This window comes from Tamandua tetradactyla, chromosome 4 (assembly GCF_023851605.1).
Source record: "Tamandua tetradactyla isolate mTamTet1 chromosome 4, mTamTet1.pri, whole genome shotgun sequence".
NCBI lineage: Eukaryota > Metazoa > Chordata > Mammalia > Pilosa > Myrmecophagidae > Tamandua > Tamandua tetradactyla.
Genome location: NC_135330.1, coordinates 146,610,567 through 146,626,429, shown reverse-complemented (window position 1 = coordinate 146,626,429; position 15,863 = coordinate 146,610,567). Strand labels below are relative to the sequence as shown.

General features: G+C 38.5%; 1 protein-coding gene across 2 annotated transcripts in view; it reads left to right on the top strand.

Moving 5' to 3' along the window:
- Positions 1-12,224: 12,224 nt before the first annotated feature.
- The window catches only part of OBI1 (ORC ubiquitin ligase 1), a 51,482-nt gene continuing 47,843 nt past the window's right edge, over positions 12,225-15,863 (top strand). The window contains exon 1 of one of the 2 annotated variants that reach the window (XM_077158491.1): positions 12,225-12,371. In XM_077158491.1, coding sequence (XP_077014606.1) covers positions 12,300-12,371 — 72 coding nt within the window. In that variant the 5' untranslated portion in view covers positions 12,225-12,299. Of the gene's footprint in view, positions 12,372-12,460; positions 15,127-15,863 lie in introns of those variants that run through there. The other variant, XM_077158492.1, reaches the window with a different exon arrangement.

Sequence of the window (15,863 nt, the reverse complement as noted above, 5' to 3'; positions counted from 1 at the left end):
TTTGAAGGGTCTTGCTATCCTCTGTGGCTGCTGAGTGGTTACCATCAGGATGAGAAAACTTTACAGGAAAACGGATGGGAAAACTTACCTGATTCCTACCTGAAAGACCTCATGCCTGGCCTAGAGTAAGTGCTCATTAAGTGGCAACAATTATGTTTGATGGAGTTTTAAATATATCTCTAGCCCCAGAGTGATTCAAGCTCTTTGAGGGCAGACACCATGTCTCAATCAGTTTAAAATCCTCTAGGTATAATCCAGGGTTCCTGGAACATAATGCATTCTTGACAAATGATTTTTGAATGACCAGCCTGAAACACCAGTCAGAAAATCCATTTATGGCATCTAATAGCTCTGTAGTTGCGCTACCTCTCTGAACCTCAATTTCCTGAACTATAAAACAGGGAAAATGGCAGGCTATCGATCAGGGTTGCTGTGAGGAACACACAGTATGCACTCCAGAAATGTCTGCTGGGCTGAACCACCATTCTCTTCAATTACTTTTCGCAGCTCTGCTAGAGTTATGTGTGGAAAAGAGATTATGATAAAAGCCAGACCTTTTCCTTTGGATTCCCTTCAGTGTTTGCAAATCCAGAGCAACGAGGTTGAGACTATTTCTTGAGAGGTATAATGTTTAATATTATGCTTTGATGAAGGAACAAAAAAGAGGAGGGTATAGAGACAGGGAAGAAAAGTATTCATCAAAGCACTTCTGGGTTGGTAAAATACTTCCTTGATTAGGGTTGAGTGGATAGGAGAGGACTGAACAATCATTCGATCCAAGTTTTACATTTATCACATGACTCAAATTTTGGCTTTTTGCATTATCTCAAAAAGAATGTATACATCATCACTGAGACACACTGATGATATTAAAAGAAGATATCCAGGGCGGGCCGCGGTGGCTCAGCGGGCAAAGTGCTTGCCTGCCATGCCGGAGGACCTCGGTTCGATTCCCGGCCCCAGCCCATGTAAAAAACAAACAAACAAACAAAATACAATAAAACAAGAAAATGTTTAAAGATGTTTCCCTTTCTTCCTCCTTTCCTTCCTTCTTTCTGTCTTTAAAAAAAAAAAAAAAAGAAGACATCCATTACGTGGCCTGAACTTATATATTAAGATAGTAGTTCTCAAACTTTTAAATACAAACCACACTAAGAAATCCATTTACATCACAAAATAGCACAAAACAGTACTTACCAACAGCACAGAACAGTAATTACCATAACCACATGCAATGAAATGTGATGTTTTCTATTCCATTCTACTCTAAAGTTTCTCAAAGTGCTGGCTGCAATCAAGACAGACGGAGGAAAGAGTGAGGAAATGAAGAAAAGTGGGGAAGGTCCGTACAAATTATGGAGGTCCTACAGGAAAAAAGGGGGTTAGACAAAAAAATCCCACTTTAAATTTGTCAGCTCATCAACACTTGCTAGAGGATGAAGAAGTTTTTACACCTGAACCTGCTCTTGGTTGCCCTGCTTTTCACCCACTAATTGATGTTATGACCTACTAATGGGTATGGGACCTATGGCTTGAAAGAAAAATGCACACAAAATAAAACTTTACAAGACAATACTGCCTGGAATACCTCAGAAATTAATTATTTTATGATGAACTCTATAATTATCCTGGAGAATATGAAAGTATGTTTACACTACAGGAATTAATCAATTAAAAGTAATTTTTACAAATCACCACAATGATTGTAATACTGTATTGGTATTTTTCATTTTTAATATATTGGGGATCTTAAAAAAATAACTTAAAACAAAAATCAAAGTAGCTCTGCCCTCTTGACTTCTAAAAGGTCCTTCTTACACCTTTAGGTGATAAGAAGTTACCCCCAATTACTTGAAACAAAAGAAACAAGATTGCCCTCTTATGCTGGTTTGAAAGGATTATGTACCCTAGAAAAGCCATGTTTTAATCCTAACCGGTCATGTGGGAGCAATGGTTTCTTCTAATCCCTATTCAGTACTACAGGTTGGTAACTTGATTAGGTTATCTCCACAGGCATGTGACTCAATCAAGTGTGGGTATTAAACTTGATTAGATGGAGATGTGTCTCCACCCATTCTCCATGGGTCTTGATTAGTTTATTGGAATTCTATAAAAGAAGCATTTTGGAGAAAACTTCAGAATGCTGCAGAACCACGAAGTAGAGAGTCCGCTATCCAGAGACCCTTGGAGATGAAGAATGAAAACGCCTCCCAGGGAGCTTCATGAAGCCAAGAGGCCTGGAGAGAAAGCCAGCCATGTTCGTCACGTGCCCTTCCAGCGGAGAAATGCTGAACGTCATCAGCCTCCTTGAACCAAGGTATCTTTCCCTGGATGCCTTAGATTGGACATATAGACTTGTCTTAATTTGGACAATTTTACAGCCTTAGAACTGTAAACTTACAAGTTATTAAATTTCCCTTTTTAAAAGCCATTCCAGCAGCTATATTGCATTCCGAAAGCTAGAAAACTAGAACACCTCTAAACATGCACATTTACTGCAAGAAGGAAGAGTGTCTTCTAGGTTCACAGGAGAAGTTGGCTACAGCTAATCAGTAATACTGGCATATCTAAACAACAAGTGGGTCACCAAGGGGGCACAGAAACCCATCCAGCAGGATGTGTGTGCCCAACCTGCTCAAGTAGGGAAAGTCACTGACTTCAAAGATCAGAGAGGAGAGGTTCACTTGGTGATATCTCTTCAGCATTTTCCATAACCTGGGAACAATGTACTTCCTAACTCTCCATTTTCCTTTGCTCCAAAACAAGTCACCAAATGAAAGAAGGTACCCTGGGTAGGCTCCCTTTAGATGCAAGTGACTAAAAATGCTTTCCCTCTTTGTCAATTCAAGAGTTCACATTCTTCTTTATATATCAGTTACTGGTTATGCTTTAATTTCCTAGGGCTGCCATAACAAAGTACCACAAACTGGACGGCATGAAACATTAATTTTTTGTCTGATAGTACTGAAGGGTAGAGTCCAAAATCAAGGTGTTGGTAGGGCCATGCTTCCTCCAAAGACTGTGGGGACAAACCTATTTCATGCCTGTCTCCTGGTTTCCAGTGGTGGCTTTGCAGCAATTATCCCCTCAGTCTATGTCCAAATTTCCTCTTCTTATAAGGATACCAATCATAATGGATTAAGGACCCACTTTACTCCAGTATGACCTCATTTCAACTTGCTTAATACCATTTGTAATGAGTCTATTTCCCAAAAAGCCCACTTTCTGAGGTATTGGAGAGAAGGACTTTACCATATCTTTTTGGGGGACACAATTTAATCCACAACAGTGAGTCTGATTAACGTAACTATGATAAGTATTGACCGTACTGACATCTCCAGTGTCTGGAATTTCAAAGATGATACTAGAACCCTGAAGCAAGTTAAGCTGGCCCAAATAATACCATCTTTGAAGTCTTGTGACAGTTTATTTACTAGTGTCACTCTGGCACTTCTATTCATTCTGAAAACCTCTTGGGAGATTCCTCAGCCACTTATGCCCTCCGTAAAATAATATGAGGAATTTATCTAATAATTATTTCCATGACAATTATATTTAGCAATTAGACCCAAATTTTAGATTTTTTAAGACCTGAAAGAGTTTTCAGAAATTATTTTCTCTATTGTCCTCACATACAAATGAGAGAACCAAGGCCCACAGAGGTGAAAGGACCTGACCAAGGTCAAGCAGGTAACTATGTGCAGTGCCAGTATTAGCAGCTACCCTCATGAGACCCAGGTCAGTCACCTCTGAGATCGCTGTAAATTAAAAGTGTAGGTAATCACCTCAGGGTAAAATGCATTTAGACTGTGCCAGTGTGGGGGTCAGAAAGAGAGGTAGACGAATTCAATGAAAAAGACATCGCAGATGCACTAGAGTAACTTTCCAGAAGCCTACAAACTCCAGATGGGGCCCTGGACCAGATAAGTCCTGAAACCCAGAGGGCTCAGCCTCTCCAGAACATCAGCTAATTTCATCTCCCTACCCCATATTAGTTACAGTCCCTTTCAACATGAAAAAGTTAGAATGGGCATAGCCCAAATACTCCTAAGAAGAGGAATAGACAGATCAAAGGTGATGGTGGAGTTATACAGAGAAGATAGGGTTTAAGAAATGAATATGATTGCTGAATCATTAAATTGATATCTTTTAGTCTCCAGTATCTTAGAGCAGCTAGAAGTAAAAACCTAAAATTGTGGAATTGTAACCCATGCTAAGCTCTGAAATCTGTTCTACAACTAATTGTGGCGCTGTGCTTTGAAATGTATTGCTCTTTTGTATATATACTATTTTTCACAAAAAAAGTTTGCTTGTGGTGATAAAATATATATATATATTTATTCCTTCTAGTCTCCTATATTCTGGAGCAGCTAGAAGGAAAAATCTGAGAGGACTGTATGGCAGCCCATGACAAATTCTGGGATCTGCCCTGTAACCACTCGTCAAAGGGTGCTTTGAAAGCTATTGCTTTTTTCTTTCTTTGTTTTGTATATAGTATATATGTTACATTACACAATCAAAAAAAAGTTAAAAAAAAAAAAAAAAAGAAGAACATGGGAGAGAAAAACTGTGAGTTTAAGTGCTGCCAGAACTACCTGGCAAAGTCCAGTGTGAAATATGTCTATGTAGAATCTGGGACAGTGAGAGAGGAAAGTACTTCAGGATGGAAATTCTCCTCATCCTCAATCTCTCCCTCTTGGCTTTCCTTCCTCCCTTTCTTCCTTTCTGTTTTTTTTTTTCTTCTTAAACCCAGGAGTGTTTTCATAGAATTATTAGGGAGGTGTCCATTAAACCAGAAATAGATACACAGACAATTAAAAATACCTGTCCATTCATACACACACACACAAACACACACCATACCATACACAACTCTAATATTTTCTCTGAAGACAGATGTTGTCACAGGTTGGGTTCTTGGAGAAGCAGACACTGACATGGAGCTGAACGCACAGGGGGTTTGTGAGGAAGTGCCCTTGTGCTCAACACATGTGGAAGGGGATGGGAAGGAAGTAGGACTGGGCAAAGAAAGAAGCCAAGCTGTGATGCAGGCCCATCAACACCTCAGCAGACCCCAGAGGGAGCTCTAGAACTAAACTGGTCCTTCAGAGTTGTCTCACATTGACCTGAAATGGCCAGGCCATGGGCAGCTTTAGGAAGGACATGACATTAATTGTGACAGGTAGCTGAGGCAATCCCTGAAGGGGATGGCAGATAACATTATCTGCTGACAATACTCCCAACAACTGGGCAACAAGATCCCCCTTAAAAAGAGGTCTGAGTGGTTTATCTATGTGTCTATCCCATGTGTATTCCCAAGAAAAGGCTAGCCTATTATTGTATGGACAGACACACACTTGCTTACACACATTCACAGCAAATGAATACTTAGAAGGGCAGAGCTATTGTGTCATAAGGATGGGCTAGGATTAGTGGCTATAAAAAAAAAATTACCCTACAATCTCAGTGGCTTACAACAACAACGGCTTATTTCTAGGTCACATATCACATCCATTGCAGGTGGTCTGAGGTTTTGCTCTCTCTTATCTTCATCCCGGGACCCAGGCTAACAGAGCAGCCTCCACTCTCGACTCCTGCAGAAATTAACTCACTATGAAACCAAGAGTTAAGCATTAACAAATAATCATAGTTACTGAATCATTATATAAATGCTGTCTTACTTTCTATCATATTGTAGAATAGCCAAAAGTAAATACCTGAAACTACTGAAACTCACTGAACTATAATCCAGATGCCTTTATCTGTGATGATATTGCTTTACCTTGTAACTGTAAAGCCCATGAAAACTAGTCACTGGCTCTCCTTATTTTACAACTTTTCAAGTCTTATGATCACAAAGACAGCCCCTTACTGTTTATTAATGAAGAAACCTGAGTCAGCACAGAATTAACCCACCCCAATTCCTAGGCTATCTTGCCAGACAAGTTAATTCTAACCAGAATTGGCCTGCCTGACATGCTCAATAGTTTAAACCTTAATCTATAGGTGACATATATCTCATTATAATACTAAAAATCATCTTAACCTATCATCATGCTGAGGCCAACATTTTCTTACATACATTCTGTGACTAAACATGTAAACAATCAGTGCATACTTGATAATTAAACTATCTCTAACTCTGTCATTTTAAGCCTTTATACTCATTATCCTAAACCTGTCTATCTGAATACTATAGCCTCTCAGTTACTGCAGTTCGGGAATACAGATCTGAGGCTCATAAGCATCCTGTTCTCCTTGCTTCGTGCTTTGCAATAAAGCTCTTTCTCCCTTTGAAACCATAGTGTCACAGGATTGGCTATTGTGCACATTGGGCAGAGTATCCATGCTTTGATAAGTATCAACTATATAACTGTTATTTACTAATATATTAAATTTCTTGAATTAGACTGGAACATACACCAGGACAGGTTAGACTTGTTCAACTTTTTAGCTTTACCATTTATCACAGTGCTTGGCCCAAGAAGATGTTAAATAAGTGTTTCTAGAATAAAGGCATGATGTACAAAGCTGGTTGATATGCATTATAAATAAAAAAGATTTGAAAGGCAAGGAGACTTTGACAGGCATCATGAAGGAGAAGAAACGTGAGACCTGTCATAATGAACTATGTGAAGAAAAAACATCAAAGAGTCAAGGAAAGTGATCTGGGAACGTGATCTGGGGGAATGTTAAATAACATTTGTAATAAATGATTCTGCTGCTAAAACAATTGCTGGAAGTGTCAAGAGTATAGAAGAGGTATTGGGCCCTTTTTCTAGGTGTGGTGGTTTGAAGCTGTATATACCCCAGAAAAACATATTCTTAAATTTAATCCATTCCTGTGGGTATGAACTGATGGAAGCAGGACCTTTTGATGAGGTTACTTCAGTTAGGGTGCGATCCACCTCAAACAAGATAGGTTTTAATCTTAATACTGGAGTCCTTTATAAACGGAATGAAATTGAGGCAAGAGAGAGAAAAAGCTACAGGAAGCAAGAGGCTAGATATCAATGGAACCATGAAGAGAAGGGAGAGAAGAGGAGATACCACCATGTGCCTGCCATGTGGCAAAGGGGCTAGGATCCCCGGCAGCCAGCCCCTTGGAACACTGCTCACACCCACATCTAATGTAAGAGCAGGAAAAATGAAGGTGCCCTGTCAGGAAAAAAAAGCAATCAGGATCTCAGAGTTGATTCCCTATTTTGCTACGTTGGTAAGTCCTGTAACCTCTGTGTTTTAGTGGTTTCTGTTTCAATATTCCCAGAGGTGATATTTCCTTCATTTATTCTCTAACATTCAACAAACATTTGTGATGCACCACCTTGCCTTAGGTGGAACTAAAATATTGTTTTAAAAATTACATAATCTAAAAACAATCACCTAATTTGCAACATTTTCAAATATTTAAAATTATAAGTTGCTATGTCACAGCGACCAGGAACTAACAAACAATAAGACCTTCCAGAAGAGAAGTTACTATAGAAATAGGCATTTTATGATGGAATAGGAATATTAGATTCAGTTGTTTCATTTATAAAGTGGCTCATTAATAGTACCGTGGCAGGCACATAATTGGCAGTCAATAAGATTATCTGCTGAATAAATAAATGAAGTCAGAGACCTTGTTTGTCTGACTCACACTTGTACACCCAGCCCTTAGACCAGTACCTGCCACATAACAGAATAAATAAATATTGGAGGAATGAAAAAACAAATAACTAGTTACATTTTTAAATTATGCAATCATTATATTGTGATTATATACTAACTTGATGTGCAAGTTAGTATTAAGACCTCTACTGCTACTTAAGAAAACAAGATTGAGTACCAGCCAGTGCAGCAAAACTTTTCCACTAGAATGTAAGACCTATGAGAGGCAACTTTGTCTGGATTAGTTGTTCCTTAACATATTTTAATAAAAATACAATAAGTGAATGAATGCTACTTGCAGCAGTTTCACACTGAGTATCAATCTATTCTAGAAAAAAACATTGTGTAAGAGAAACCCAAGTTCCTCACTATAGCTTAAGAAGCATCTTTCATGCTATCATCATGAGACATTTGAGTTCAGAATTCTCAGCTCCTGCCTATGAGTGGATGGTACCAAGCCTGGTGCCCATGCAACTGGGCCAGCACCTCTGATTAATTTTTAATACAACTTTTTATGAGTTTTCTCAGTGTTAACCACAATCCAAGTGGGGGAATATAAATTTAAAAGAAAAAAAGATTGTCTTTCAGTAATGAAAAATAAATGTAATCTGAGATCAATATTTATGAAGTTGTGATTAACTGACTGATGACCAAATGATTACAATACGTCTATCTGAAACATCTACTCAAATTTATTAGCTTTGACCAAAAAATTAAAAAACAATCTGAACTGAGTCAATGAAAGAATAATGCATTCCTAATCAATTTTTAATAGCACTTAAGATTTTATATTTTTTTAAACTTGCTTTTAAATAATTTATCATAAAAATGAATCTGATTTAAACAAGGGGTAAAAGGTGTTCTATAGCTATTTGATGGTTTTCCTAGCAAAGAAATTCAATTATGACTGACTTTTTATTATCAAACTACTTTATTAATAATAATACATCTTGCACTTACATGAAGGCATCAAGCCAACAATCTCAGAGACTCCATCAAGTGAGATCTAGGATTTAGCTCCAATTCTACCATTATCTAGTGGTTTATTTTATCCAGGCCTCAATTTCCTCATCTGTGAAAGGAAAGGCCCTTGCAACAACCTAAGATCTTTTCTAGCGCTAAAAGTTTGTGATTCTGAGGATTTAGGAGGTTTTAACCCATACCAAATACTATATCTAAATGAACTCCTGGGATCACAGATCTCCCCATAAGGCTAATAAGAAGGTGAGAACGAAATTAAGTAGAAAGCCAATGAACCATGTAATCTTTATTTTCCTATTAGAGTAATGGCAGTATCATTTAATGATTTGGGCCAAATAAAGTGTATTTAGAACGTGGTTTGACAAAAAAAGAAAAATGTAAAATGCCCATTATAGAGTTGAGAAAAGAGATAATTCCTCACCTAAAACTACTTGAATTAATAGAAGCAAAACCTGAAACTGGCCTGTCATCAAACCTGAACCTAGAGAGAGTCCTAATTAACCTGCAAATAATAAATAAAAATATGATTTGGATATAAACTGAATATAATAATCTATTATTTGGATATATAATCTACATAAAACATTACATGAACAAGGCAGGTATGCCATGATTTTATTTGTTCTTATACTTATGGTAATATATGGATTAAAATTTTTACAAAGATATGCTCTAGAATGTCAATAGTGCTTATCTCATAGGATAGGGAAGTGTTACAGAACTATAGAGAAACTTTTGCTTACTATATTCTTTGGCATGGTTTAATTTTTTTAAAGATGAGACTGTTTTAGCAAAAAGCAATACAACCTTCCATTTTGAAGTGAAAATCAAGTAAAGCCAAAGCTTAAAATAAAACAGTCTCGGTCTATACAAAAATTAGACTACAGTTAAAGAAAAGATTACTATTTGTGGAATAAACACCTAGGACTACATACTGTATAAATCAGATGCATTCCCTGACCTCAAGAAACATGCAGTCTGATTTGTATCTGGAATATAAAAAGACTTACAACTCAATAATAAAAAGACAAATAACAATTAAAAATGGACAAAGGATCTGAAAAAAAAAATTTATCTGAGAGAAATAAAAACACGTTTACCCAAAGCCCTGTATGCTCATGCTCACAGCAGCATTATTCATAACAGCAAGGAGGTGGAAATTCAAATTCTATCAACTGATGAACAACAAAATGTGATATATTCAAACAATGGGATGTTATTTGGTCATAAAAAGGGATGTAGTACTGATGAATGCTACAACATGAATGAACCTTGAAAACATTATGTTAAGTGAAAGGAAAGACAACTCACAAAAGACCAAGCATTAGATGACTCCATTTGTATGAAATGCCCATAATAGGCAAATCTACAGAGACAGAAAGTAGCTAAGGGCTAGGGGAATGGAGATTTTCAAAAACCCATAGCATGGGTTTCTTTCTAAAGTGATGAAAATGTTCCAAAATTGAGAGTGGTGAGGGTTGCACATATCTGTGAATATACTAAAACTTATTACCTATTTAACTATACACATTAAATGGGCGAATTGCATGTTATGTAATTTATAATCTATTAAAACAGTTAAAAGAAACATACAGTCCATTGTTCGGGCAGCACATAAACAATGGATTATAATACAATGTGATCAGTGCCGAAGGGGCCACAGACAAACCACTAAAGCAGCACCAAGAAGCTGTATGAATGACAATCATAGTAAGTATGGAAAGAAATAGTGGAAATAATCTAAATTTTAATATTCTACTTAAATTGCACGTCATGATGTTAAAAATTTACATTTGTGACTAGGTATTGGTACTACTCATCAAGATGATTTACAGGAAATGGACTTGCCCCAGTAAACAATAGAAAAGTCTTAAAAGTGTCTTCAACAGGTCTTCCTGCTGCACTGTTTCCAGGGAGTGATGTGGGAGAGAGAACATTCTCAGTCCTACACTCCACACAGAGGGTGGAAATGACAGGCCCTAAAATACCACGGTGGGGATAAGCCTGGGCAAGGTGAGAACAGAGAAGAAAACTGGAAGATAGGAATAAAGCAAAAGAATGACTGGTGGGTAGCTTTCTCATTCTGCAAGCCTGGGGTCTACAGCCAGGAACATGAAATAAAAATTAGCCAAACATGAATTCGAGACCCCCTAGAAATATGACTTTGCCTTCCAACAGTCAGGAAATAGCCAAACAAGATGACTTTTACACCTGATACTCTGAAAAGGGGGCCATTTAACAGAAGATTAATATGGCTCTTTTGGCCAATTCAAAGCATAGGATGGTTTCCAATTTCTAGGAAATGCAGCTACTGAGTTGTTTGCAAGAATTCTCCCTGTCATCAGTGAGCCAAGTTTGAACTGGACTTTGACTTCAAGTGAACTACTGAATGCTCCAAACCTGCCTAGTCTTTTCATAAACATGTTAGTACAGATACACTGACATCATTTAATCCTCACCCACAAAAAAACAAAAAACAAAAACCTTCTCACCAATGAGAAAGCTAAGAGGTAGAGATAAAATAACGTGCACAGTTATTTAGACCACAGATCTAGTTAGCTATTGGGGCTGGGATTTCTACCCCAGCAGTGGCAGTCCAGAATCTTTGTTCTTAACACGAGGCTGCCCATTGTAATTATACAGCCTGTCATTCCTAAAGATTAGTGAAAGTTGTTTTATGGGCTTTGTTTCTAAAACCCCCAACTCACAGACTGTTCTTACTAGTTTAAATGTATCACATCAGTTCTCCCTCACTTAAAGCAAGTTGCAGTTCAATTGAAGTCTCATACATTTAGGATTCATCTAGGAACTTGAAAACTTTCTCTTTCGTTGGTTAGGAAATGCTAATTTATTCATTGCTTCAACAACACTGTGGTGCATCTCCTATCCAATCATGCACCCTGAAATGAAGGCGTTAAAACACACTGTGCAAGTGCTCTCAGACAGCGTGCTTGGCTCACACAATTTGAGGCTACAGAGCTTTGGGTGAAAATAAGTCCGTGACTCCCACTCTTAAATCTGCAATAGGTAGAAGAAGGGCCAAAAGAGAAAGTGTGTTTTCAGGGAAAGTTGCGATTAAATATATGCAGATTGTCTCAGAAATAGATAAGAGATAATATGTATTTTTTTAAAGTGAATTACCTTGCCCTCTTGAAGCATATCACTTCATTTAAGAATGAAATGGAGCCAGCGAGGTGGAAAGTTGTTTTGAAAAATTAAAATGGAAAGATAACGTCTTTTCTCTTTAAGTTTTGTCTGCTCCGTGTGTTTAAAGACTGTGTAGGGCTTAATCCTCAGTCGATAAAATCTCCTTCTACTCCACTCACCCAAAAGATCTGAAGATTTAAAATCACCTTTCCGCGTCTTTCTCTCCTTTTCCACTAATTACGCTTTCCTTTAAACTTTCAGGATCTTCAGTGCTTGAAATAAACTATTCCACCCTTCCCATTCTCAGGAATCTTGCAGTTTACGAACCAAGGAAGTTTTAAACACTGAAAGTAAGGAAGCTCTTGGCTTCGGAGCGTTTCTAAATCGCGTTCTCGTTTCCTCTCCCTGACGGGCTCTGGCCCTACCCGGCCTCCGTAGCCGGCCTTGCGCGGCCCCCAGTCGCAGCAAGGAGCCGAGGTCGGCGGGACTTCCGTGTTGGCGGGATTCTGAACGCTGCCATGGCTCAGACCGTGCAGAACGTTACATTGTCGCTCACTCTGCCCATCACGTGCCACATTTGCTTGGGGAAGGTAATGGGTGATTTCGGGGCACAGCTGCGAAATGGGCTCTGGTAGGAAGTTGCCGGCCAAAGCCAACAGCGGTCTCCGTGCGGGGCGGGGAAGGGGCATGAGGCGCCGAGATGGGAGAAGACGGTAACCCGCCGGTCTCCCGGGATGAGAGGCCGCGTTCTGGGGGTCGGGAGGAGTGTGCGGTGATGATTGGGATCATCTGGGTGCCTTTAGGATATGTATGACACGACCCGGGGTCTGCAAGGAAGGCGACGACGACTGCTCCGCCACGGTCGGCGGCCTCACGCGGGCCGGCGCCGGCGTCGTTGGAGGCACAGAAACGAACCGTAACAATTTTTAAAGCCCTTGTGCCGTCCAGTGTGGTGTATAGGGATACCACTAAATCACATTTCCTGAGAGCCTCACTTTATTGTTCCTTCGCCCCTACACAACTAGAGGGTTTATGTTACAGGGCCTACGGTGCTAATTGGGGCGTCATTCCCATTTCCAACGACCCTTTCCTTTTAATTGGGCCTTGAGGATAGATAGCCTTTGCTCTGAGTTTGGGCTTTAAATGTGGAAAGTGAATAGTACGTGCCCCGAAATGGTGTTTAGACTAAGAGCTGCGGTCTTTAATTCCAGGAACGGATCAGGCAGGAGGTATAATAAATACTGTCTTTGTGGTGCAAGAGGTGCTTAATGTGTTAGTGAAACAAGGTGGGGAAAGTAGTTGTGAATTAGAAAGGGAGTTTTGAACGTTCTAATGCATTGGCTGTCATTTGTTTCTTTTTGTACCTTCATTCGGTTTCTTAAAGGTCATTTCTTTCCTGCGTGATCAAGAAGAGAGAAGATACGGTGCATATGCGGATTTTTTCCACCCTGATTTGTTTGTGGTGTTTGTGTGTGTATGTGTGCGTGTTTACCCCCCAAGTGCAAACTATGAAACTACAGCAGAAGGCTTAGAATTGAGAAATACAAACTTCATAGAGCATTTTGTTCCAGCCAGTAGGCGTATCTACCTTATGTATTGGAATCTGTGTGAATTTACTGAGTTCAAGAAGTGGTAGGAAGCCAGGCTTGGGAGCAACTGATAACTCAGAATGAAATGCCAGAGAAATAACAAATGTCTAGTAAGAGGATATAGGGAATGGCTTGATCAATTCTGACTGGAGAGCTCAAGTAAGGCCTCATGGAGGGTAGTATTTGAGCTGGCACTTGCTAGGTAGTTTACATACATGTTGGCCGCCTCAGCAGTAAGGGAGGTAATGTTTCTATTTGCTACAGTTCCCTACTTTGGGCTCCTGACATGAAATTCCCTGAAGTATGTGTTTGTTCTGAATTTCCTCTACCATTAGCCATAAAGACTGACAAAAAAATATCTTTGGGAAATACTTTTCTGTTGCTCTTAGTTGTATACATTATATTTATTTTCCATTTGTAACTAGAATATTTTTTGCAGTTGTGTTGGAAATGTGTTCTGTGTTTTTTATTTCCCAAAACCTATGCTTGGTTTACTTAACACAAATAATACTTAGTAGAACGTAGAGATTTACAGATTACAGAATGTTTTTAATGTATTATTTTATTTACTGCACAACCCAATCCTGTGAGAGAGGTAGTCAATTTTAAATAAGGATGCTAAGGCTTAGAGTTTATGGTGGTTGAACTTCTACAGTTATCATTTGTGTCTTCAGTAGATTACTTTCTGAAACACTCACTCAGACTCATTCATGACAGCAGAGACTGTGCCAGACCTTAAATCTTAAAGAGATAAATAGATTCTGAGAGAGAAAGGGGGCAGAATGAAGAGGAAAGGAGAGGAGAGCATGTTGTTGATGTGTTGATGTACTTAAAATCAGAGCACTTAAACATTTTGCATTCAGTACTTCTGTCTCTAACTCAGTCTTAAAGGTAGATTGTCTATTCTCACTAGTATTTTGCAGCCTTGTCAATATTGTAAGAGTGCTATGCAGGCTAAAGAAGTTAGGTACCCATCCTGTAGGATGCTTATGTGTAACACTTTTCTTGCCTATTCTTTTATAATTTTTTCCATGCTTTGAATTAGTGAGCCATTAAGCAGAAATGTAGGAATGATCTAGCCCAAGATGTCAATATTTAAGATATTATTATACTGCCACCAGAATGCTACAGAACAGTTTATCATTAGATAGCTCCAGGAGATTATCTCAATTAGAAATCAAAATCAGATTGTGAAATCATAACACGTGGGAAACCAAATTGTTGAAGCATGTAACACTGTTGTTGGCTGTGTATGTATTTTGCTATAGGTAGCAGCCAAATTTGGCCTGCAGTTAATTTTATGGAAAGATGAAGAAGGTTCTCAAGAGAAGTACCAAGCAGCTAAACTTGCAGTGCTCTTCAGCACTGATATATTATATTCAGTTATTCCTCACTTGAGTATGAGTCCAGTTTGGGGTACCACACATTAAAAATAAACATGAATAAACCCGAGCATTTTGAAAGACTTAGAGAACATGTTGCAATTGGGGTTGGAATTTAAGTGGAATGGAATAGTGTAGAGTATGGACATGTTAGTGAATCTTTAAATAAAGTATTTTTCATTTGGGAGGGAGTCAAACTTGGTATAACTCCACACTGTTAAGATTTCTGCTTAACATAAAGTCAAATTTCTGACTGAACTAGCCGAAAATGAAATTAGCTTCTTTACAACACAGGGGTGGCCATCTCTTGAAGTGACGAGTAATAGATTGAACTTATTACTCATTAGAAATACTGCTAAAAGAAGCCCTTTCAGGTAGGACTACTTGGTTTACTTTTCACCCATATTATTGATTAAAAATCTTGAAAAGATTAGGCTAAGGACAGAGCCTTATGCAGTTTGGAGCCCTCACTCCACTTTGACAAAATTCATTAATCTTTGTTCATTGAGGGCTGTGAATTGGGAAGCAAATCATTCACCTCACTACAATAAACCCATCTTTCAGCCCTGATTTCCCCTCAGTCTTTCTGATTTAAGAACAGCCTTGCATATAATTATAACAATTAATTTGCTTTGAAAAAAGCCATGTGGAATATGTTTTACATTTCCCTTTTTTCCAGATTACAGTATGTTTGAAGAATGTTGTCACTTTCAGAAAAGTATGACAATATTGTGTTTTAACGAACCTAGAACATAATAAAAAACTAATACAAAAGAGTGTTATGTTATCCTGATTAATTATCAGGGTTGATATATAATAGCTGGCATAGTTGTTTCACTAAGAGGATGCCAGTTTATCCTTAAAGTATTCCTGGTGGGCATGAGGGTAGGGTAGGGGAAATGTATTATCTCTTCTTTACCTACATAAGAATGAAGACCCCCAAACCAATAGATATTAAGTAACTTAGTCCTTAGGATATTACAAATCTTAAAATTCTAGGACCTAAGTTCTGGCCTAAGGCTTCTTAAAACATAGCAATGGGTCCAGATCAAGATTACGGGGTAAGCCCTTATCCCTGCGTGAGAAATAACTGCCAGGGGTGTAAATCTCC